The sequence below is a fragment of the Clinocottus analis genome, unplaced genomic scaffold, assembly GCF_023055335.1.
Source record: "Clinocottus analis isolate CAN_PGR_092001 unplaced genomic scaffold, fCliAna1.0.p SCAF_22, whole genome shotgun sequence".
Classification (NCBI taxonomy): domain Eukaryota; kingdom Metazoa; phylum Chordata; class Actinopteri; order Perciformes; family Cottidae; genus Clinocottus; species Clinocottus analis.
The window spans coordinates 4,960,437-4,977,198 of record NW_027175954.1 but is presented as its reverse complement, the minus strand read 5'-3'; the positions used below and the strand labels follow the sequence as shown (position 1 = coordinate 4,977,198).

At 39.7% G+C, this 16,762-nt stretch overlaps 1 protein-coding gene across 1 annotated transcript; it reads right to left on the bottom strand.

Moving 5' to 3' along the window:
• Nucleotides 1–997: 997 nt before the first annotated feature.
• rnf150a (ring finger protein 150a) lies at nucleotides 998–16,698 on the bottom strand. Its single transcript, XM_068588753.1, has 9 exons — nucleotides 16,647–16,698; nucleotides 15,884–15,960; nucleotides 15,112–15,769; nucleotides 8,702–8,952; nucleotides 7,739–7,810; nucleotides 7,214–7,296; nucleotides 6,960–7,056; nucleotides 6,601–6,814; nucleotides 998–4,965 (listed from the first exon to the last, which is right to left on the bottom strand). The coding sequence occupies exons 3-9, from the start codon at nucleotides 15,563–15,565 to the stop codon at nucleotides 4,847–4,849; spliced, it is 1,290 nt and encodes a 429-aa protein (XP_068444854.1). The 5' UTR covers nucleotides 15,566–15,769; nucleotides 15,884–15,960; nucleotides 16,647–16,698; the 3' UTR covers nucleotides 998–4,846.
• Between the last annotated feature and the right edge of the window lie 64 nt (nucleotides 16,699–16,762).

Sequence of the window (16,762 nt, the reverse complement as noted above, 5' to 3'; positions counted from 1 at the left end):
AATTACCCAATTAAAACGTTCCACTGAGGCATAATTCATTCATTATAATTCACAGACCCCTCCCTACATTTAATCATATAATCTTTCAATAGTAAACAAAACTACAGCCATCACATCTTACATAGGATACTGTAGAGAGTGTGTGTGATTTAATTTCTTACCAAACTGGTTGTAGATCACTGGTTGTAGATCTCTGTCGAGGCACATGTCCAACATTTCAACAATAATTAATTGTTTTTCTCATTATTAATACTACTAAGGACTTTTTTTAATCTCACAATTTTGAGACTATCTAATAACAGTAAACATAATGGATTCAGGTTAATTTATTTCATCATAAACCTAACATCTTATATTCTTCCATTATAAAAAAAAGTAATCATAAATAAACTCAGTTCTGACATCTAATCTCAGGAAAATGCTTTTCTTTTTCCAGACCACAATAGATGTCTATAGTCTGCTTCCCTTTAGTGGAACCAGTCGCCTTCAAACATCACAAGTTTGGATAGTGTTTATGACCGGCTTCCCTTATTCAGCTAAACAAAGTTGAAAAAACCTGATTCAATTGATTATAACTCACAACCAGAGACATTCCTACACGTGCATCATGCACAAGAAATGGACAGAGACAACGCAAATCATACTTATAATTATTTTATATTACAAAATAGCAATGCTGTTATTTCTGCTGGGTATAGTGTACAATATATTGATAACCCCCACCCTAAACGCACAATAGTACAGATAAAAGATCACAACAGTATACAATAAGCAACAACTGAGTCATGTGCCATGTTCAATACTGTTGCCCCCTTTCTCGAAAGCTGAACTTTAAAAATAGACTTCCTCAAGTCTCATCATTCTCTGAAAGGTTAAACTGCAAAAAAAGAGGAAGATTTACACAAACAGAAAAAAACACATGTGACAAGAGAACAAACTTATATTCAGAATACATTTCAAATAAATTCCAAGAAATAAACACATAATAAGGTACTAATTATATCAATGGGTATATTTATTTCAATAATTAGTTCCAATTAATTGCTTGAGTAACCTAGAGAGACTGTTTGTCAGTAAACAGCAGATAACTGCACTAACAAGCTTCTTTTTTCGCTGAGCTATTATCATGGATTACCTTATATTATACTGTGGCATTTTTAATTGTTGCATGTGTACTGTACTGTTTCGTGCATAATTAGTATGTTCTGTAAATAAATTACTCAGAATATGTTGTGGTATTCCTTTTTTGGGATCCTTATTCACGTTTAATATGAATATTGAATGATTATTTTGTTTAAATGGAGCTTTTCTTCCCCAAATTAGCACCACATCCATTGTTCTTTCCAGGAAACTTGATGGGAATTATTAAGACACATAAAATAATGTGCTACTCAATGTTGCAGGTACACTACATGGAGTCCACCAACGTCCTTTGTGTCTTCAAATTGTGTCCGATTCTATTTATTCCTAGGAGAGTTATTTCATTAACAAAACTGAGTGAAGAACTTGTATTTTAGTAAAATATTTTTTAAAGTTTTTCTGTAAAAAGAAGCTTCAGCTTTAGCCAAACTTGCTCTGTTAAGCACTGCTGTCAGAAAAACGGATGTGCTTGGCTTTATCTTCGCTACGCCCACCATAAAAAACAGTCAGATGGAGACAGAGTGTGTGTGTTTGCGTGTGTGTGTGTGTTTGCGTGCGTGTTTGCGTGTATATATGTGTGTGTGTAGGAGACAACATGACAGAATAAATGTAAAGTGTTGACAGAAAGACAAGGAGAGCAACAAATGTTGATCTTTCTGGGTTGTTATCTTAAGCATCGTGCTGGCTGAGACTTAAACGTCTGTATCTGTGACGCGCTGGCAAGAGATCCCAATCACCCTCCACCTTCACATCCACAATGCAAGAGCTCTATCGCTAGTAAACCAAGCTTTATATCAAACAGACAGCCCTGTCTCATAGATAGTGATTGACAACTTACATTCATGAATGCATCCGACTTCAAGCAGTATTTCACGGTCAAACAAAATATTATAACTTCTTGCTTTAGTGTTATGTACAAAGTAGTGTCTCTGGGCATCAAGCTGCTACAGCCCAAGAACATACACTCTCACAAAATGCTTAGAGAAATAAAGAATTACAAAAGTCCCCCTCCTCAACCCGACGCTTTCATGAAACACTCAGACATTTGCCCATACATTCAATAATCCTTCAATGATCGACCCCAACACAGGCGTGTGGACATGTGTGTTATATAACAGAGTCCCTGGTGGAGTGCCTGGCAGCAGGACATCATGGAAACAATGACTGGAAGAGGAAGAAAAATTCCTCTGGCTCCATCGTCTCAGTCAGCGGAGCTTCTTCAGTGTGTAAGTCAACAGGAATGTGAGAGGAAACTCATCAAATCAACTATTCGATCCTACTGATCTTCTTCAATGTGATATTACGGAAAAAGTAATAAGGAGGTTATTGGCAGGACGACGAGAGTTTTTGGTAGAATTCATTCTTCCACTTTTCCTTTTGTTGTTTTGTTAAAGATGATGAATGTGAATTAACAGTCAACATCATCACAGGAACCTAAGAGTACAAGCTACATTTAAAAATATATCTTTATATCTTTGTTTTGGTTCTCCTTCCACACTAAGCTGGCGTTTTTTTTGCAGATTCTGGCGAACATCTTTTGTAAGTTTGTTACTTTGAGCAACCGATTATTATTGTAGTTATAGTCAATCCCACTGTTGTCATTAAGTAGGATCTATGTTTTTATAAATCTCACACTATAGTTGATCAAAGGGAGTACTAGAGTATTCTCAGCTTTAACCACCTGAGAATCAGCAGACTGACCCGTTCCTCAGCACATGGTGGCTGTGATGCAGTTGTGTTGTTTGCTGTATAGTAATGCAGCCGTTTTCCGTTTGCTTCGATGTGTTTGTTTTGAGATCTTTGCGGGGGTTATTTGCATGGAGGTTCCCAAAGTTAGCCGACTTTGTGTGGCCTAATTCCGAACAAAACCTCTCATTTATTACACTGTAAACATTTTCACACTGTACGCTTTTCATTCCATATGAATAAATGTTTGGAGCGTCACATTCCTCAAATGAAAGCCCCGACTGGGCATTCAAATGCATATTATTTGTCCGGCGATGCACATCACCCTACTTTTCCACCAAAACATTCTCCATTTTAACTGACTTACAGCATCCAATTCTACGTCCCCATGTTATTCTGTGACACAGCCAAGGAAATCAGTATGTGTGAAACAACGACAATGTTTAAAATACTTCTGACAATCTTGGCACAAAGACTGGTTTACATATTTATCCCGACTGGCTTGACAAGTGTAGGAAGTTTGCCTACAGTATGTGCACCCTGACAGAATTTGGTAGTGGCAACTACAATTGCCAGCTGTATTCAGCAGCAGTGTGAACAGAGACATGAACTTGTCCATACTGACAGACAGCAGGAAGTGATCACCAGCGCCGTTTGTTGTGATAACTTGTAAAACAGCAGCACTTTCAGTAGGGCAGTGGGTGACATCGCCTCAAACTGCCTGCGGCAAGCTATGATTGTCGAATGTGAGGACAGAAATATCAACCTTGTTTTTGCTTTTTTTTCTCTCAACAAGAGGAATATTCAGTTGGTAAAATATAAGTTATAAATACACAAAATTAGTTATAGAAATCGTTACATTTAGAAATTCAGAAATTACAGCATAACGTGTGCATAAATATCCCAGCTCCTTGAATGTCACATGACCATATGAACTTAAAGGCCTACGCTTTAAGTTTTCAAGGAATAATAATGTGTACCCAAATCTGAAGTTGAAAGATAGCTGGTGGGAATTCACACCAGCTGTTGGATTCAGAATAAGTTTCTGACATAGGCTCTGACATGCTATGTATCCATTACATCAGTAGGAATATGTTGGCAGTGATCTCATACCAATAAATCTGCACAGATTTTGAATAACAATCAAAGCTGCAATCTGACATTAAGGATACCCTGCTGCTTCTGTGCTTATATTGTGTCCAGTAACAGGTATAGAAACATTATTTAGTACTGGTAAACTTAGTAGGCCTCAAACAACCTATTATATTCCAGATACTATGTTTACAAATTTAAGAGCATATCCGTGGCCTCAAAATGGCCCTCAAGATGAAAATGGCTGAGCTCGTGGCTCGTAGCTAACGGTGCGAACAGCGCTAACTGAGCAACATGGCTAACAGAGCTGACAGTGTTAGTTTACCGCGTTGGTCAGGACGGTGTTATCAGCTGTGACCACTGTAGGAGAGCAGTGCAGAGCAGTGCAGAGCGGCTGTCATGAGCGCACAAGTAGGGTTCGCTCACATGCACTAAAAAACACGTGCGACCGGCCTGGCAATGTCAGCAAAGAACAGAGAAGATCGGATTACAATACAGAGGAAGAGCCACTCCACTCTTTGCTCCACTATATCTTTACATATCAAATACATGTTTGATGCTATGTTAATACTCTGAATATCGTATCAAGAACCTTCAAGGGTGTCAAAATGATGTGTAACAAAAACTGGGCCACCACGATGTGAGCGCTGTGATTGGCCGTCTGGTCAGCGTAGCAGTCAAACAGACAAAACTGTGAGGTGTGAGGTCAGAAATTACGAACAAGCGACACGTCGACAGATGCAGGGACATATCAGTTTTTCGGTGGAGACAAAACTGGGGGGGTTTTGTGCGGCAATGTTGTATTGCTCATTTTCCCTTCTTCTGGGACCCGAAGACATAGCGGATCTCTGGGGGCCCCGGTCCCTTTGTCATGCCTATGTCCTCCTTTTCCTGGTGATTCATGCTTTTTAACTCAACTTTCATTGGCTCAGGATTTAGCCTGATCACATTCTTGCTCCGTGGACAGGTCTACTTCCGGCATGTCCACCTCCACGCCCATGGCGATGGAGGCGTCTGAATCACTGCTGGGAGGAGGCTGGAAGCCACCTGAGCGGGAAGAGAGGGAGGATATTTCTTACTTGACAGTTCGCTGAGGGATGCATTTAAACCAGCGTTTCAGAACAGTCAAGTCCTTTAAAAAAGATAGAATTATTTGGGTTAATGCCTTGAAATATTTAGCTAAGTCTTATTACTAGGGCTTTAACTTGGGATCATTTTCTCAATATAATAATGAACTCTTACGTCTTTAAAATGTCAAATATTGACACCGGGTAGCAATGTTTGTATTAAAATATTGCTTCTTTGAACAATTAACAGTCCAAGATCTCCAAATATATTGAGTTTACTGTGTTAAAAAACATAGAAAACTGAAACATATACACATATACACATACATACATACATACATACATGTATGTATATAAATAATGGCTAAACAGCTTGGACTTCCATTTTTCAATAAAGAATAGCTAATTTAAAAAAACATTCAAAACATATAATGCTTAAATTTCCTACATCTCATAACACTTATGAGTAACAATATCTAATATAGTGTTTTCTTTACTGTGCGGGGAAGAAAGCGAGCTACAAAAAGAGATTGTAACTTTGTGTGGGTATGTTTGTGCCGAGCAGTGTAGAAGTATTGGAGGCAGTCGAACATACCGAGTAGAAGGATGTTGGCACTCGTTACTCAAACACTTCATCTATTTTTTACCGTCACACTCTGCACCTCCGGGTTTTCAAACACCGCATTAAAGTTTAATTATAAACTCTACGCTGACAGTAACCTGACTGCAGTAAACAACAGTAAAACCACTGGAAGTGTAATTACATCAAGCTGTATAGAGCTGGAGTAATGTACACTTTACAGAACAGAGTGGCATTAAATCCAAGCATGATCCATAAATGCCTTGTTTCATAGATTTACTGATTTGAAATCGTTGAACACAATAATGAATAAAACTTAACAATCTCCTGTTTATTCCTTCATCCTGCCATAGAATAGGTGTTACATCTGACTCAAAACTTGTAAAACTCGGGCTACATCTCTGTTCTGTGGAAATGTTTTTGGCAGAAAGAACATGTGTATGAGCATGTGTGTGTACTCACACGATAAAGCGCTGATGGCTAGCAGATGTTTAATGGCCGTCAGTTAAAGAAACAGCTCATAGGCATTTGCATGAGGTGCTCAAGTGTACAACACACTTTAAGGTAAACATTTGAGTGTACGTGGGTTAGGCTGTGGCTTTCTGGAAAGAGAACGCTATTACCCTGCTGTGTCGCTCAGGAATATCTGAATTAGGGAACATTAACCAGGTGGCTGCTGGCTTGATTAAAGCCTCAGAATAAACAAGTCAACCCTCAAATGTCAAGAGAAGTAGCAGAATCGGCACAACGGATGGGGGACAAAAAGTCTTGTCAAGTCTAATAGATCCCAATGTATGTTGAAGCACAAGTTATGGCAGAAAACAGGAAGCAGTCAAAGACTTCTCTGTGTTAAATAACAGAGGCACAAATAAATGGATGGAGAGACATGTGGTGATATCTTTGTATTAACTGTAACTTTAAATTAAAACTGAATGTCACAACTTCCCATCTTAGCTCTACATCCAAAATAAAATCCCCCCCCCAGCTTCTCAGGGTTTTACATCTACATTACAAATGTGTGATGTTCGAACTTACACCACCCGGCACTGATGTGGCTTTCTCCTGCCTGATATTCCGTGTCCTCATCAGGATGGAGATGCTGTAGGTCTGTTTCTCTTCCGGCTGGATCCAGAACCACCGAGCTCTCGTTTATCGTGATCTCACTCGCCCCGCTGATGGGGTTGGTGTGTGGACCGCCGACAGACGTCTCATAGTCTGGAGGAACGTCATCTAAACAGTCTGCGTTAAGCTGGAACGTGGCAAAGGTCTCGTCTTTAGTGGCACTCTCACGCATGCTGTGGGTGGTCATTTATTTTATGTTTTGCACTTTGTAGTCTTAATATGAGAATGAGAGAAAATGAGAAAAACACATAATAAATCAAAAAGGACCTTACTGGGATTCCCAAGGCTTTGAGGATGTTCATTTTACACATGGGACACGTCCGGTGGTCTTGTAGCCACGGGTCTACACAGTGCTTATGGAAGACATGCCTGACCAAACCAGAACGCAGTGCACACATGAAACATTTGAAAGCAAATGACAGCTCGTGAAATATGTATACTGCATATTGACAGTTATGGTCTATGACTTTATGCCTTCAACAAAAAGAGACACCTAGTTTTAAAGTTACAAGCACACAAACATTACCTGCATGGTAAAATCCTCACAACATCATTGGGCTTGTATCCTTCAATGCAAACTGCACAGTTGTCAAAGTCGGACTCAGTCTCCTAAAACGCAGAACACAGCAAGACAGAAATGGGAAAAGACAAAAATGACCAATGAAGTCTCAAATAGAGCAGCTTTCATAACAAAGTGTTTCACATGAAAAACAAATGACAAAGGCAGAAAAAAATACAAAACAAGAGATACCAAACAAGATAAAATGAATTAAATGATTGCAGTATATATATATATATATATATATATATATATATATATATATATATATATATATATATATATATATATAGCATCAACGTGTGAGCCATAAAACAAGATTTCATTGAAGAGGGTATAGTTTCCCTACCGATATGATACATCTATCGGTATATTCCAAAATAAGTACTGTATAATTCAAATACTGTCTTCCACATTGATAATCATGTATATCTTACTTTCAAACTCAATGTACAGTATGGCCAAAGATGTTTATGTGACATATACTGCTACCTTGTCTCCTTTCTTAATGGTGCGAACTTGCAGCTTACTGATGGCCTTTTTGGCAGCATCTCCCAAACGTCTCTGTGGATACAAAACAATAAACCTCAGTGACTCAGCAATGTGCAGGCGTCTCATTGGTCTGTTGATATACAGAAAATATTGCATATTGGTCTACACCTCACAAGCCGACATGTTCATCTGCACCAACACGAAATTTCCCAAGCATTGTGTGTGGACTACAACTGTAGTTGTAGTACCTTAACTGTCTTAACTGTAAGATAAAATACGCCGCCACTGAACCAGAGTGAACCAGTGAAGCGCAAACATAAAACAATAATTAATTAGAGAAATATTTTCTCGTTTTTTGGCATAGAACAAAATTATGGTATTTTATTTTTAGATTATGTTTTTTTATTTTTAGATTCAAAAGTATTATTGGATATTAGGAAACTGGTGACAGACGATTTTAAGACTTGAGGCACAAGTATTTGGACACAATATTACGCTTTAACAGTAACCTTATTGAGTTGCCGTAGAAATGAAATCAGAGCAGATTTGTTCCAACATTGATCACCACAAATCAAGTGAGACCGCCAACAGTGGTTGTCACGGCCCCGGCTCCTATCATAACAGGCTCAATGATGAATTATTATTATTACAGGCGTCACAAGAACGTCAGAGGCGGCTTTCATTATGAGGAGAAGGCAACAGCAAGCATTTGCACTGTTGGCTCTCAGAGAGCCGAGTGGGTTGATGGTTCACCGGTTCGGCACGTCTCTGTTCGGCCAGCTGTCGGGCTAATTCGGGCCTCTCCTTAAAGCCTCACAGAGCCGACACCAGATGGAAAAATGCATGAGCCAATGTCAAGAGCGAGACCGCAGCACTGCAGCACTGCCAGTCGCCCCTTTCAGGCAGAAACACATTAGCTCATGAATTCCTACTTTGATCCAACAAAGTGCAACACGGCCGTACCTGATTGCGGTCTCGAGCATTAGCGTAGCGGAACCTCTGGATGTAGTAGAAGACGAGCCAGGCGAGGGAGATGATCATGAGGACGATGAAGGAGATGGAGACGAACACTACCGACGTTCTGCTCACGTATTTCTGCAGGTTGCGGGTTCCTATGGAGATGTACAGCGTGACCATGATTTTCTGCTCCAGCAAGGCCGCGATCTCACGACCTTTAGGCTCCGGGATCATGATGGCCACGACATCGCCTGTGCCTGCACACACAGACATCACAGGGAGTAGCAGTTTAGATGTTTAGACGATGAATCAGGTCCACACTGTAGCGAGAAGTCATGTCCTCAGGATTGTGTCTGAAGTTTTAACACCTGGAGAGAAGTTTAAACTCCACTATTACATTCAAATTACACATGGTGGATCATAGATTTTGTTTTAGACATCTTTAAATATGTATGTTGATCCATAGCAATATTTTAATTAATATTTAGCCTAAAAACATTTAAATAAATAATATTATAAAAAATAATGTTGTATTCCTCCTCCAAGGATTACAGTTTTGAAAGAGCACTTTAATTGTATATAATTGTTAGTTGCAGACCTATGAATGTCAAGATGTAAAAAAAACATCCAGCTCATTAAAGAAATAGCTTTCCAGAGTTTAAATATTACAACCGTTTATTTATTGACAAATGTGTTGATTTTTCTTTTAGTTAATTAATACATCTTTTGTCTATATTGTCACAAAATAAATCAACACATGTCCTTCACAATTTCCCTGAGCCAAAGCAGACACTATCACATGTCTTGTTTTGCAACAATTGCAGTTTGAAACCTAAATCGATAGATTCAGATTCCACTACAAAGCAAAGCAAAGCCACAAATCCTCACATTGAGAAGCAAGGATTATATTGAATCATTTTTTAATCAAACAGTAAAAAAAAAAAAAAAGTTTACCAATCGTACAGAGCTAAAGAAAGTATAACACAGTATATATAAACTGCAGTACGGAGAGAATAAAGATGTGTTATATACTGAAGTTTAACAGTTAATTTTCAAAAACCTTCTTAAAAGATCATTGTTTGGCAGTTTTGCTTTTATTTGACAGTTTGCAGTATGTAAACAGGAAATGTAGGAGGGTTAAAAAATGTTGGCTTACGTTACGTGGCATATATTGGCTGTCAAATGTCTCAAAAGATCAGCTTCTTGCAGACTCCATTGGGTTTAATCGAGGTCGTCTGTGATGAGGGAAGATCATATGAGACCGAACGCTATGTTTCTAGACACAATAAGGGAACAAGCCTCTAGTCTGCGGCCGGTTGCTGATTCCAGGACCTGCATTAACAGTCTGAGTACTGTTACATCATATTCCTTCTGCTGCATGTTTATGACTGCGGCTGCATGGAGTCACATTGGTGCTTGAGTCCCTCTATCAGTCACCATAAAACAGTGGCTTTGTTCAACCTGTCATCACCAACAGTACTTTCTGTGCAGCCTGCCAGATATACGGACAAATCCTCATGTAACAGAGATCAGCACGAAGCTATTTTAAAATGCTATGCCGGGGTAATTCTGCTGCAGAAGCGCCACTGAAAATACGGCCTTTGGTGTTTTCCAGAGGAGTTAAAGGCTTTGAATCCAACAGATATGCTTCCTTTTCAGGATGTAGCAGCAATGCATTATTGCTGTCATACTCACAAATCCCTTTATGTAACAGGTCTGTTGTCAAATCTGCACAGCTGTTCCATTTTATATGACCAGGGTTGAAAAGCCAGACTCTCATCATGTTCTGAAACAGTTTTGTTTCTATTAATTTTCATTCTTGGCATAAAGATTTAAACTTAAAAGTACAGAAAATATATGCAAAAACATTCCTGAAAATGAAAGAAACGTTTTAGTTCACAATTTGTTTCGGGTACGGTAGAAATGGGTATAAAGCACTTCATGTGTCGCAAACATCTTCTGAAAAAACAAACCAGATCCACAGCCACACAGTCATCCAGCTGGCAGCATCTCCAGTGTTACCACACAACGGTTTATCCTGTATTATTGTGGCTGCTCCAGCAAAATGAGCGTATATATGCGAGAGCCTCTAAAGCAAACTCTGCTACAAACAATGACCGAGAAAACAAAAGCTTGTGTTTGGACAGCCAACAGACGGTAACATGCTGCTGAACACCGCGGTGTATTCAGGCTCTCAGGTCACAAGCTGTCCCCCTTTTTTGCTTGTTACTTTCTCACAGGCATGAACATTTAAACAAGGTAAACATGTCTTTGGAATACATTTTAAGTTTCTAAAATTGATTTATTATGAGATGTATTACCTGTCTTACTAAATAATACTCAAGAACCCCAGATGATGGTTTCCTGTTTTGTGAACCTCTTTTTTCATGTGTGTAACCTCAGAAACACACACTCCTGACCCGCAGATTTATGGTTTTAGTTTGACCATATGGTGCAAAGGGAAAATCACTATGATGTAACAACGTTTAAAAAAAACAACTCATGTCAACGGACAAAACTGTTGCTTCCAGTATCAGTAGAGTTTAAAAAAATACCCCTGTATGGCCATATTCTGCTTCCTAGCCAGCCAAAATAAGGGAAGGCAGAACATGTAAGATTTCCCTAAGCCTTGACTCTGATCGCCTTCTTCTGTTCACTGTGACGCAGCCACAGTGGACAGAAATAGCTGCTTCTAAAACAGGAGTGCAACGACTGAGACTGAGGCTGAACTTGGAAAAAAAAATTGTGTTTTCAGACCCACTTGGCCAAAATCTGGTAGCAAAGAAGAATACGTACTGAATAGGTTAATCCAGTGAACACCAACCTGTTCAGTGCTGTGAATTTAACTTATTTAACAGGCTTTTGTGTGCTGCAGAGAGGATAACTTTGAGGCCCAGATTACCACAGAATTAACTGGTAAACGCTTTATTAACAACCATGTACTAATCTGAACCTGACAGATACACTTTGGCCTGAGCATGCAGGTTTATCAAAAAAGATTCAGAGTGATTGAAGGAATAGTTTGACATTTTGGGAATTGTGCTTATTCTCTTTCCAGATTAGAGTAAAAGGAGGAGGCCGATAACGCTCTCACATGTGTACACTGGACATCAGGCGGTTAGTTTAGCTTAGCCTAAAGACTGGAAACAAGGGGAAACAGCTAGCCTGGCTCTGTTCAACTGGAACAACTTCCACCCCCTAGCAGCTCTTAAAGGTAATTACTCAACACAAAAATGTAAGCGTGAAAACCAAACGCTGTGGTTTTGCGGGTAATTGCGTCTCCGACTATTAATTGGTACTGAGCAGTTGCCGGGCAGCCAGCGAAGGGTCCAGGAAGTTTCTGCTCTTAGGCAAAGAAATAGTCTGGAACATAGCGACCCATAAAATAGCAAATGTGATTTGTACACCTTGTTTTTCGTCCAAGTGAGCGGTTTCCAGTCTGTATGGTAATTTTCTGCTGCTATCAAGAATGCGCATTTCTTTTGAGTGTATAAAACTTTGACAAGAAAATGACTGCACAGTATGAACACTCTTTCAAAAGGTAAACCCACAGTTTCTGACTTGGCAGTATCATGAATTTGACCCCGCTCAGACTTGGGATGTTAGGGTTAAATCAAATCAAGCCCTGAGAGGTTTCTGGCTCTGGCAACTGTGGATTTTACAGCCCAGCTGTGTTGTCTCTGGAGAGGAAAGTGCTCCATTCTTTCTTTGGCAGAGTCACATTCAATCTACACTTTAGGACCCGTGCTTTGGCCACTGTGCTCTGTTTTACCTTCCTCCTCTCTAAAAGCTTCATCTTCACACCTCTCCTGGCTGCATTTCTGTCTCTTAGTGTCTTTGTTTATATTTATGCCATGGCTTAAAGCAGGGAAAGCCAGGTTTTCAATTACATGGGAAATTGTGCATCTGGCCATCTGGAGAATGCAGATCCATCATTTACTCACTTTGTAGCTTTGCTTTGGTCTCTACTTTCTCCTCAGACACATCACTGAATTTGAGCAAAAGATTTAGAAGTTTTGCATTGAATTCAAATGAACTGCATATCATGACAGGTGCCTCATACGCATTCAAAGAGACCTTTGAGATAAAAACTTTTTGTGATCAATTCGACCATTATCGTTAGGTGTCTTTTTCTTTGAATATCTGTTTCTGCACAGTTCCTTTTGTCCAACAACTTTCATGCATCGTGCCATTGCCTGGCACAGAACTAGAGGTCTGATCAGACACACCTTTATGAAAACTAGCAACAAGCTGCCCGAGAAGCCATTTCCAATGGAAATACATGTCAAGTGGAAACTACAAAGAATCGTGCAATAGGATTGACCAGGGGCATAAAGGGAAAAACATCCTACAACACTTCTGACACCCTTACCACACCCATCTCTGATCTCGGCCTTCCTTTTCATCTCAACTGCCTGTAAGGTTTAGTAAGCATCTTGCACGGTCGTGGGGAAGTATTGCGGTGACAGAATCTGTCCACAAATGGACAGAAACACAAACACCTGGTAGAGTACTTCAAACAGCCTTTGTGGGACAGTATTTATGGTACAGGAGGTCTCTCCAGGACCACATTTTGCCGTGATTACACACACAGACTCACAAGGTGAAAACAATACGAGCCTCACACTGTCATGGCTCGTATAGAAAGCTCTTCTCACAGCTGCTGGAGGCCTTAAACGCAGCTTTTATTCTCACTAACATTCTAATATGTCTGATCCGTTCAAGGTGGGTTAAACCTGTCGAGGTAAACTCAACTTGACAGGTAAAAAACACAAATAAATAAGAGTTTAGCAAGCCTGGATTAAACGGTTTGTTTCAACTTTAGGACAGCTGTTGATCTAATACTGAACTGGGTGATACGATAAAGGTATTGCCTCTATGCATGATGGCCCGCTGTGTTTGGAGAAACAACCAAATAATAAATAACTAAGGGGGAACAAAATTGTTTGGTTCCAGAAGTGGAGGTTTTATATACCACATCATGATAATGTAATGGTAGTGCAACAAACTGATTTATGTGAATATTACCTGTGAATAAAAATATTAAGCAACTATAAAGCTCTTCAGCGCTAAGTTGTTGCTGCTGCTTATCTCTTACTTATTGTTTTGAATATTGTGTGAAAACTGAAGCGAACTCAAATCAGCATATAAAAACGTTTATAAACTCAGATCTTATCTGAATTATGGTGAAAGGAAAGCAGGATGAAATGTTTAGAGCATTCTTAGTAATGAGCATGAACAATGTGCAAGAGGAATTTCTCCAGGGACATTCTGGAGCCTATTCATGAACTGTGTCGTTTAACTTTGTCTGCGATTCAACAATTTTGTTTATGACCTGCATATCTTATTTGCTGGTAAATTACTCTGCTTACAGCCAAGTTTGTCAGAGAAAACATGCACTGCCTGTAGAAATGAAGAAAAAGAAATGTGAAGAAACTTTTCTACGGTCTTTGTTTTCAGGACATTTTTCATGGGTTATGTCAAAAGGTTTATTTAAATATTTCTAGGATGTTTACTTTGGTGGTGTATTGACTGTGGTCAGAGCAAAAATATGTTTTGATCAGCTTTGTTTTGAGGAGTTATTGCCTGCAGCCTGATTCTCTGCGAAACTCTGAACTGTATTTTTGATTAAAGTGGTTTCTTCCTTCATTCATGAAGTCATATTTGTGAACAAAATTTGAAGAGGAGATTTACTCAACATTACTTATCTAACTCCTGTGGGCTCCTTGGCGCATATCATGACAAACATTTCCCTGTTTGTTGTGAACATGTTGTGATTGTTCATCGCTTAGAAATAAATCAGGAGTACTAATGGAACAATGTTTATTTGTCATTTTTGATTAGCACAGTTACAAAAACGATTTATTTCCAAGTCTGCATGACTGCATTTTTGCTTCAACATTCTTCTTTCTGATTAATTTGATTTCACCCTGTTTGTATGCAGCATGGAAACTAAATTCTGCAAAAGACATTTCTTTGAACTTAGGGTTTTTGTGCTCAGTGATATGTAGTTTTGAGTGACTACAGAGACTAAATTAACTGAGAATCTACATGTTAGACTGTCCAGGTTGTGTTTAAACAACCCTTACAACTTTGAAACTTGGGGTTTCTTTTTTGAAATGACAAAAAAAAGTGGAACTCGGGAATCAAAGCACTAATAACAAAAATGTGGTGTATGATCATTCCATCTTCCTGGGATCCAGTACACTTTTTTTTTGCACTTTATCATGAAACTAATTGGTTGTTAAGCTGATTATAAAGATGCAGACGCTGCTCTGTGACTTCAGCGGCGTGAATGAAACGCATTAATCTCGGCCCAACACTTAAGAAGCAACTACTTATTGAAGACATTTGTACCCTCCAGCCTCTGAACGGGAATTATGAAGAAAAATACATGTCGACTGGTTGTCTCTTACCTGGATGGGGCATCGTTATGGTGTCGTTTGCACTACCGGAGCCCACATTGTAGATGACAACTGCAGAGGCGTTGTAGTTGGCTACGTTACGGATCTTCTCTCGGTACGTACAGTTCCCCGCAGCCACCAACGCCACCCAGGCGATGTTCCGAGGGACGAGAGGGAACCTGACGCTCGGGTCGCACGCCTGTCTGTCCTGCAGGCTGGACGGCACCAGCACGAGACCTCTGGCTTCCTTCTTGGGCGACTGCTCGCCATACCGACCGCACTCTGTTTTCTCTGTCCTGACCTCCGAAGTGACGGGGTCTATATAGGTGATGTTGACAAAAGCGGTGTACCACTCCTCTTTTTCCGCCACCGTGAAGTCCAGGCACAGTAAGTGCACGAAACAAAACGACAGCAGCCACGTCGAGAGAGCCAGACTGCGGCAAGCTTGGATGAGGGACGGAGCCATAGTGCGGCTGGTTTGGGATGGACGGAGGTCCCCGGGTGTCCTCCACACGCGAAAGCTCGCACCACGTCCCTCTTTCTTTCTTTTTTTTACAGCAGCAACCAAAAAACATGAACATTGCAAGAGAGCCAGAGCCAGACACCAGCCATCTTAAACGAGGTATCCGAAGAGTTCATGTGCTACGTGCAGAGTCCACTACACCACCACCTGCAGGAAAAGAAGAAGCTGTGAGTGTGTGTGCGTGTGTGAGCGTGTGTGTGTGTGTGTGTGTGTGTGTGTGTGTGTGTGTGTGTGTGTGTGTGTGTGTGTGTTGTTGTTCACCGTCAGCTGTGTCCCGTCCTCGCTCAGGATTGGCTCACCGCTCGTCAGCACGTGACCTGGGCGTGGCCAGTGTCCCTCTGACGACCCCATGGCATGTGGAGAAAAGTAAAAGAGTCATAAATCATGTAATCCACTGCCAAAGAAAGACTTGAACCCGGCAGTTACAGTCACGAACGCTCTTGCATTATTATTGCATTTTGTATTTTAGTATCTTTTAGATATGTGATAAAACTAGTTAAGAACAAATACAAGTAATTATATTTGGCAAATTCGGACTGTGGAGCCTGAGCTACTGGAATAATGATAGACGTGTACAGAGTGTAATTGTAGTTAATCCATCAATTGTTACATCAAATTAAAACACAAGTTAAATGATCACCAATCTGGGAAATTATTGATAGCGGACAATTGTGTTATTATGCTATTAATAGTTTTCATTTTAAAGGGAAGTTGCAAAATGTATTAGATATTTGTGTTATTCCATTTACTTAGTATTTGTTAATAGCATTACACAGGGCTGCTTGTCTCACAGAGTTGCTTTGCTAAGCAATAATAACAGCACCAACATCTAGTATAAGATTGGTAAACCAATCAATCATTTCTAAAAAGTTAAATCTGCACATACATTTTTTTTAAATGAATACAACAATAATATTGAGATGCATTAAGCTGCAAATATGGCAGCACAACATTTATTTTGTATTAAAACCTATGAATTATTTGGTTCTTTTTGTATAAAGTTTGTATTCATATCATAGCATACCTCCAGATGGTTATTCCTCCACCTGTCACTGATGGAGTAGGTTCACCACACTGTGCACTCTTTATATGTATAATAAAAGTTGAATCTTCAACCTTGAGCTATGTATTTACTAGGAA

What these genes read in the sequence shown, in the direction of transcription:
- rnf150a (XM_068588753.1), bottom strand. Translation starts at nt 15,565, where the DNA reads ATGGCTCCGTCCCTCATCCAAGCTTGCCGCAGTCTGGCTCTCTCGACG. An exon ending in CATAACGATGCCCCATCCAG is followed by an intron (nt 8,953 to 15,111) that starts GTAAGAGACAAC and finishes CTGTGTGTGCAG; the next exon opens with GCACAGGCGATGTCGTGGCC. An exon ending in CCATTAAGAAAGGAGACAAG is followed by an intron (nt 7,297 to 7,738) that starts GTAGCAGTATAT and finishes TCTGCGTTTTAG; the next exon opens with GAGACTGAGTCCGACTTTGA.